The 8,312-nt window shown below is 49.0% G+C and overlaps 1 protein-coding gene across 2 annotated transcripts; it reads left to right on the top strand.

Annotated features, from left to right (window-relative positions):
• Nucleotides 1–2,352: 2,352 nt before the first annotated feature.
• Rnf183 (ring finger protein 183) lies at nucleotides 2,353–8,235 on the top strand. 2 transcript variants are annotated; one of them, XM_060381162.1, is made up of 2 exons: nucleotides 2,353–2,652; nucleotides 7,181–8,235. In XM_060381162.1, exons 1-2 carry the CDS (start codon nucleotides 2,525–2,527, stop codon nucleotides 7,788–7,790), a joined length of 738 nt encoding a protein of 245 aa, XP_060237145.1. In that variant the 5' UTR covers nucleotides 2,353–2,524; the 3' UTR covers nucleotides 7,791–8,235. The 2 variants fall into 2 exon arrangements, with proteins under 2 accessions (XP_060237145.1, XP_021504493.1); XM_021648818.2 differs by having other exon boundaries at nucleotides 2,512–2,677.
• Nucleotides 8,236–8,312: the final 77 nt, after the last annotated feature.

Below are 8,312 nucleotides of genomic sequence, written 5' to 3'. Positions count from 1 at the left end.
TTTCTTAGGGTTGCTTTCAGCCTTCTGCTTCCCTGGGAGTAAGTACGACTCCACTGGCTCTTGTTAGTACTGACACTTGAGGATTTGGGGGTTGATTCTTTTTATCAAAATTATATAGAACAACTCACCTCCAGGAACGACATTGTTTGTGATGTTTTATCCTCGTTTCCTTCCTCCCTTTCCTTCCCAGAAAGCTATGCCTCCGTCGCCCCTGCCCTGCACCTTGGCTGTGCTCCATCCGGTCTTATGACTCTTGGCTCACAGGCTCCAAGGTACTGCTTAGACCAGGTACTTTTCCAGCTGGCTGGCCTGGCCCCCCAAGCATGGGCTAAATCAATTTAACTCTCAAATTCCTGAGATGCCTCACCCTCCTCTGTGTATCTCTCATATTTAAAAAAAAAAAAATTCCACTGTTTACAAAGGACTTCTTAGCCTGGCCACCCACAGAAATCAAGATGACGGCCCCACTCACAGGACAATTAGTGACCCAGAGAAAGGCCCAAGATATTTTATGTTTACTTCACTTCTTGCAATGCCCTGACTGATTCTTACCTGCACTACCTGCTTTCAATTTTGTTTGTTTTTATATTCGTGGGTATTTTGCTTGCGTGAATTTCTGTGCACCATGTCTGTAGAGGCCAGGAGAAGGTGTCACATCCCCTGAGACTGGAGTTACAGGTGGCTGTGAGCCACCATGTGGGCACCGGTTATTGAGCCTGGGTCCTCTGGGACAAGCAACTAATGCTCTTAAACGTGAGCCATTGCTCCAGTGCCTAAAGTCTAAAACATCCTGACACATCTGAAAGTCCGTAGTTCTGTTCCACACAGCTAGAGGCCAACCTAAAATCTGTAGTAACTTTTGAATTTATTTTCACATCCAGCATTTACATATTTAAAATCAAAGGGTTTTGTCAGGCGTGGTGGCACATGCCCATAGTCCCAGCACTTGGGAGGTTGAATCAGGGGGATTATCAGGTGAAGGCTAGCCTTGGCAGCATAGTGAGTTTGAGACCAGCCTGAGTTGATTAGACTGCTGGGGACTGGTTAAGTAATTGATGGCACAGCCATTATGAAAATGAAACCAATTGGCCTGGTGAGGCTCAGTGAGGAAGGGCCTCTGCAGCGAGATGCAGAACAGCCTATAGAACTTGCACATTTGGATAGCAGGATGAGAAGGAACAAGGAAGCCAGCCATTTTGTTTGTGCGCACACAAGACATCTTTGGAAAGATACACTAAAGACATATAGTTTAGTGCTTTAATTTTGATGCAACTAAATTGCTGGGAAAAGAGAATATTTACTTCAGAATCAAGCCTTTCATGTACAAAAACACATGAATGTCCCTGTCCAAATAAGGGATCTAGAATCTTTGATTTAGCATCAATCATGCATATATATGTATGTAGATACATATGTGGGTGTATATATACATTTATTTCTGTGTATTCAAGAGCCACTGAAAAAACAGTAGAAGAATAAGGAGACCAGAACTGCAAAGAATGACACCAGTTAAAGATAAAATTTAACTTAAAAATTTAAGATCTGAGCAAAACAATGGGCCATGTGAAATACATTTTGGAAGATGGTGAGGCCATAGGGCCTATTACAGAGCCTGATTTCCAGTCTTCACTTGAACCTGTGTGCGCGTGCGCGTGCGTGCGCATGCGCGCGTGTGCATGCGCGTGCGTGTGCGTGCGTGTGTGTGTGTGTGTGTGTGTATGTGTGTGTGTGTGTGTGTGTGTGTGCGTGCGTGCGTGTGCGTGTGTGTGCGTGCACACTCGAATGTGCAGATGTTGCATGTGGCAGCCAGAGGAGGATGTCAGATGTTCCTGCTTTATTTCCTTGAGGCAGAGGCTTTCCTCAAGCCGGAAGCTTGCTGCATGGGCTGGGCTGGTCAGTCTCACCCTTCACCAGCTCCAGTGCTGGGGCTGCACGCATGCCCAGGTTGTTTGGGGTTTGAATCAGGTTATTGAGTTTGTGTAGCAAGTATTCTTTCCCACTGAGCTGTCTTCCTCGTACCTCCCACCCAGGTAGGTGTCTTTTTTCCTCCAGTTTCAGGTGAGGAAACCCCAGGCTTGCAGAAGTAAAGTCCTTCATTGCTCGTATGTATTCAGAAGTCACTGACTCTGGATTTCTGATGTCTGGCCTGTTGAAGAATTCAGGTTCTTCCTGTTCATGCTTACTGAGCTGTCTTTAAAGTGTCATTCCCCTGCTGTGTTATCTGTATTTTGCAAGAGCTCTTAGTGTGCCTTTATTGCAAGGGCTCAGAGTGCCCATATATCTGACTTCAGGAATCTCCTACCTTCCCGTCAAAGCCAGGCTGAGTGAGTTCAGACAGGTCAGCCTAGGGTGAAAGGAAGGTTTGAGCTCCTCCCTTTCCAGAACAGAAGTTTACAAGGATGAGTGCATGTCCTCCTTCCAGTCAGAGAGAGCAAGAGTGAGTCACAGATGCAAATTTTCAGGTCTCTCGTATGTGCAGAGGTCCAAAGTCGTCTGAGGAGGGAAGAAGGAAACCAGCCAGAGAATGGATCAGAGCTGGGAGTCCCATGCAAATGAGGCTGGTCCCAGTGACCTGGAAGCCAGTGCAGGATCGAGAAACCAAAGCACCTGCTTGAAGGCTGTGCTGAGAGAGGAGGAGGCTGGCCAAAGCTGGTAAGGAGGGACCAGGGTCTCTCAGGTAAGAACCGGGAGAGGGAGGAACAGGTGGCATTACTTAGTATGAACTCTGACCCGGAAGGCAGGCTCCTGGGTTAGTTTTCAGTCTCAGCCACTCTGTCTCTGAGGCCCCGACCAAGTCACTTTACATGGAGAGCCCCAGTCTCCCCACCTATCAGCTGGGCATTAACAGGATCATGCTAACTTCTGTACTGGTCACCCACTGTGACATGCAAGCATGGCTCCTTCCTCCCAGCAACAGTAAAGACGGGCCATGGGCTTTTTAACAGAGCAAAGTGGAGTTCAGAGAAGTGAAGCCACTGATTCAGATCAGCAAGAATCTTCTTGCAATTTGGGAAGACTTTTCCCTCCCCAGGCTGGCTTGTTTCTAGGCTGGGTTTAGAGAATCAAATGGCTTCAGAAAATGGCAACAATTTGTAGAAGGCAACCATGTTCTCTAGGTGTTTTACCACACCCAGCCTCTAGCAAGGACCCTTGAAAGACCATCAAGTGCCACCAGGATGCCAGTTTTCCATGCCTGATGTGTGTGTCTGTGTGTGTTGCTACAGACAAGTTAGTTAACGATGACTGCAAGGTGCTGTTTAGAATTTGCTGTTGCTGAGCTGTCCTGCAGGAAGCTGGGCCCAGAAGTCACTGGCTGTCTCCTAGAGACACCAAACTCTGTGCAGTGGGTGCTTGGGGGAGCACCTCAGATAAAGACCCAGGAAACTGTTGCCATCTTTTTATTGAACATCCATTTAGAGCTGTGGCCATGGAACTTCAGAGAATGTACTTCTGAACTAGGGTGAACAAGAGCTGATCTTCAAAGATAGCATGACAAGCTTATCAGGTCGTCGGGCTTCATGGCAAGTTCCTCACCGAGCACCTGGATGGGGACCTTATCACCATTTGATGTTCTTTGTTGTTGTTGTTTTAAAGATTTATAATTTATATAGTATTCTGCCTGCATATGTGTCTGCTCACCAGAAGAGGGCACCATATCTCACTTTAGATGGCTATGAGCCACCATGTGGTTGCTGGGAATTAAACTCAGGACCTCTGGAAGAACAGCCAGTGTTCTTAACCTCTGAGCCATATCTGCCCCCATGTTGTTGTTGTTGTTTTTAAAGATTTTTTTTAAATGTGTATTGATGTTTTGCCTACATGTATGTCTGTGTGAGGGTGTCAGATCCTCTGGAACTGGAATTATAGACAGTGTGAGCTGTCACGTGGGTACTGGGAATTGAACCAGGGTCCTCTGGAAGAGCAACCAGTGCTCTTAACCTCTGAGCCATCTCTCCAGCTCTATTCTTTGTGTTTTTGATAGCCAGTCTGACTAGGTGAGATGCAGTCTCCATACAGTATTAATTTAGCTTTTATTGATGGCTAAGGATGCTGAAAATTTTTCAAATATTTATTGTATTCTATGTTCTTTCAGCTATACTCTCACCTGACCTATACACGACATCACTGTCACACACCTGAGCTAACCACTGTAGCTATAACTGACCTTTCGTTTCCACTCTTGGCCCTTTCAGTCCATCCTCTGTAGCTGGAAGGCCATTTTAAAAATGGCCATAGGAGGCTGGAGAAATCACTCCATAAGAGCACTTGTTGCTCTTCCAGAGGACCCAGATTCAATCCCTGGCAGCCATACAAAAGCTCATAACCATTTGTAACTCCAATGTCAGGGAAATCCAATGCCCTCTGCTGGCATTCATGGGTACCAGACATACAGTTCATGGATAGACATACATGCAGTACCAAAAATTTAAACTACAGATACAATAGATATAGGAACCCTATATCTATATAGGAATAGATATAGGTGGATCACACCTGTTATCCCGGCGCTTGGGATTCAGGAGGCAAGAGGACCATTGATTGAGATCAAGGTCAGTTGGACAAACAGCAAGTTCAAGGCAGCCTTAGCTGTAGCATAAGACCCTATCTCAAATTTTAAAGAAACCTCCAAATAAAAATGAAAACAAGTCAAGGATTAGGTATATCCCATCAATGAATCTCAAATGAGTTTGTGAATTTAGAGATTTAGCCTCCTGCCTTCACTCTGAGCACTTTGGACTCAGCCCCTCAGCCAACCCATCCTTTCCCTTATCACACCGGCAAAAGCCACCTCTGAGCTTTGAGATGAGCTGTTCCCTGGGCCTGGCATGCTCTTCCTCCACTCTGCCTAGCTGGATTATTTTCAGCCTCAAGCTAGCAGTCACACCCCCTCTTTGGAGAAATCTTCCACTCCAAGCCCCCTTTCTTTTTTATTCTTTATTCATGCATTTCATTGGGTGAGGTGGCGCGCACCCTTAATCCCAGCATTCAGGAGGTAGAGGAAGCGTGTGGATCTGTGTGTGTTTGAGGCCAGCCTGGTGTACATAGTGAGTTCCAGGACAGTCAGAGCTACACAGTGAAATGTACATACATACATATATACATACACACACATATGTGTGTGTATATATATATATATGATTTCTTTGTATATTACTATTCATGAGACATCATTTTTTGCCTCAGCAGCCTACCTATGATTGTCATGAAATCAAAGATCAACTTTGTTCACTTTTGTCTCTCAGCTGCTGGTACTGCATCTGGCATGGGGTAAGCAGTGACCAGGAAGGGAAGAATGGCTGAGGCAGCAGCCACATCCTAGGGGCTCTTCCAGCTTTGGTTATGGCTCTGCCATTGCTCCCTGGATCTCCTAAGTCCATGTTCAGAGCAGTGACTGAGGTCTAGCTAAAGCCAGGAAGCCTGGGTAAAAGTGGACACAGGTTTTACTTCAGGCATCAAATTGGTCAGGATATAGATGTCATATCTCAAAGGAAGTCTTCCCCTGCACAGCTCCTAGCTTCCTCCCTGGAGTCTTAATTGATGTGAGGAATCAGGAGGAAACAAGAGCACCTGCTCAGCTCCTTCCACACATCCTGCAAAGTGGAGCGAATGGCTGCAGCGTCTGTGTTTGTGGCTACAGCATGTGGTGGACAGGAATCCAAAGCCATGTGTCCCGGGGTCACCGTGGCTACAGCATGTGGTGGACTAGGAATCCAAAGCCATGTGTCCCGGGGTCACCGTGGCTGGCTAGAATCACTTCTCATTTCCATGTGAATGGCTTTGAAGGAGAAGTAGCTTTCTTAAACACCCTCTGGCCCCAACAACTCAACTCCTCTAATTGAAATGACCAACATGAGTAAGGGATGAAAGTCAAGTGTTTCTGCTGGGAATGGGGAAGCAGGGCTTGAACGCTCCTCTCCAAGGTTGGTAGAATGGCCCTCTTTGGGACCGCTGACTGTCCCTGTCCTAAAGGTTTGCCTACTTTCGTTGCAGCCACCTAGTTAAAAAGGAGGGGAGGAAGAGGCTCTGGAAAGTTTAACAGTCACATCTTTAGGGGTATGCAGCAAGCCGAGCACATGGCAGTCAGCTCCTCTGCGCAAGGAGGAGGGTCCAGCAGTTTAGAAAGAAACGAGGGCCCAAGAGAGAAGAAACCCAGAAGGCTTGTCCTCATGGTGATCTAGAAAGGGGAAACTTACCCTCACCTTCCCGGTGCAGGGATTCCGGTGTGAGAGGAGCCACCCTCAGACCTGTATCTGCTTCACACTCAGTTGCTGCCACACCGCGTGTGTGTGTGAGGGAGAGTTTGAGTGTGTAGGTCTGTCTGTCTGTCTGCCATGCCCCTGTGAGTCTCATTTGGGTCTCCCGGGCACCGATTGGCCTTGACTCCAGGCAGGTGCTGAGGCTGCAGCCAGGGCCACCTGGCGCTGCAGGTGCTGTGAGCATGCTGTCATGGAAACGGCCCCGGGCTTGGTGGCAAGGCAGCAGATTTCCAAAGCTAGGCGGGTTCAGGAGAGGGAGAGCTGGGGAGCTCAGACCCTTTGGATGGTCTCCGGATTCCCCTCCTACCATGCACAGAAGCGCAGGTGGGTGCTGGGAGAGAGTGGGAGGAGGAGCCAGGGGAGGCCAAGAACTGGCAAGAGACCACACAGCTGCTCTGGGGGCCCGAGCAGGGGAGTTTTCTCTAGACTGGTCAGTTGGCTGTGAGGAGTTGGCCACTGGCCCAAAGGAAGGAGCAGAAAGGGGGCTGGTGTTTGTCCCCAGAGGATGGACAGACTATCTCTGTTCCAGTCAGGGATTTGAGAGCAGGTAAGGAAGCATCTGGCCCTTAGCAAAACCCACCAAATATGTAGTTCTCTCTTGCTCCATAGAGCCAAGGCACCTAGAGCAAATTCAGGCAACAGAGCTGGCATTTTAGCAGTCTCCAGCGCCCCAGTCCCCCCTATGGGAGGGTGACCCAGAGGGTGGCTCAGTCCTTTATTCTGGGCAATGAGCAGCAGGATAGCTTCAGACTTAAGTCTGTGACCCAGGACTGGGTGCTCTTGGACAAAATGCTCTTAGACATACATTCCTCCGCCTGTGAAATGCGGATGGGCAGTTTTTATCCTCTCAGTGCTGAGGGCTTCAGACCAAGCCCAGGGACAGAGCCCCACGGGCGCGCTTTACACTTTCTCTCCTTTACCAGGACATCTCCCGAGAGGCTCCCTGCATGCGATCCGAGGATGACCGAGCCACAGGGCCCGGAGCTCATAGCTGAGTGCCCTGTCTGCTGGAGCCCCTTCAACAACACGTTCCACACCCCCAAAGTGCTAGACTGCTGTCACTCCTTCTGCGTGGAGTGCCTGGCCCACCTCAGCCTAGTGACGCCGGCCAGGCGCCGCTTGCTCTGCCCACTCTGCCGTCAGCCCACCGTTCTGGCTTCAGGGCAGCCAGTCACCGATTTACCTACAGACACTGCCATGCTGACCCTGCTCCGCCTAGAGCCTCACCATGTCATCCTCGAGGGCCACCAGCTCTGTCTCAAGGACCAGCCCAAGAGTCGCTACTTCCTGCGTCAGCCTCGGGTCTACACCTTGGATCTTGACCCCGAGCCTGGGAGCCAGACTGGCCCTCCTCAGGACACAGCCCCTGACACCAGGCCTGTGCCCATCCCCAGCCACTACTCTCTCAGAGAGTGTGTCCGAAACCCTCACTTCCGCATCTTTGCCTACCTGATGGCTGTCATCCTCAGTGTCACCCTGCTGCTCATCTTCTCCATCTTTTGGACTAAGCAGTTCTTTTGGGGCATGGGGTGAGCTCTCCGTGTTCCAGGACAAGGAATGGGCCTTTCTCAATGGTTGCTGGAGTGGGGACTACAGAACCGCCTTTCGTGTTGTCTTCTTTGTAATGTTGCCCAGGGATCTGTTAGGTCATGTGTCTGCTTTGGAGAACAGAGATGGCCTGACAGGAAGAAAAGAACTGAAGGGCCAGAGCACTGATTATGAACTATGGGGTCACAATCAGGGGTAAAGAAGCAGTTCTGCGGCCACATGGCCACACAGCAAACTGTGCCAAAGGGCTGGCCGGCACTGTCCAGACAGCCAACTAGATGAGATAGCTTGTAGCATCTTTCACTGAGCTGTTCCTGTGTTGCTGCAGTTCTGGAAAGTGTTTCAATTCTCTGTGCTAATGTGCTTGTCTCCCCTTTCAGTTTTCTCATTCTTGCCACCATTTCCAGTAAAACAAGCCTGCATTCTTTAATTCATTGATTTCTTCCTTCCACGACCATTTATCCGTCAGATAGAATGACCCAGGGGTGGCAGGTGCCCCAAGGGGAA

The sequence above is a fragment of the Meriones unguiculatus genome, chromosome 3 (genome assembly GCF_030254825.1).
Source record: "Meriones unguiculatus strain TT.TT164.6M chromosome 3, Bangor_MerUng_6.1, whole genome shotgun sequence".
Lineage (NCBI taxonomy): Eukaryota > Metazoa > Chordata > Mammalia > Rodentia > Muridae > Meriones > Meriones unguiculatus.
The sequence above is the reverse complement of the archived record's forward strand: the minus strand, read 5'-3'. Positions and strand labels throughout refer to the sequence as shown.

What these genes read in the sequence shown, in the direction of transcription:
- Rnf183 (XM_060381162.1), top strand. Translation starts at nt 2,525, where the DNA reads ATGGATCAGAGCTGGGAGTCCCATGCAAATGAGGCTGGTCCCAGTGAC. An exon ending in GAGGAGGCTGGCCAAAGCTG is followed by an intron (nt 2,653 to 7,180) that starts GTAAGGAGGGAC and finishes CTCCTTTACCAG; the next exon opens with GACATCTCCCGAGAGGCTCC.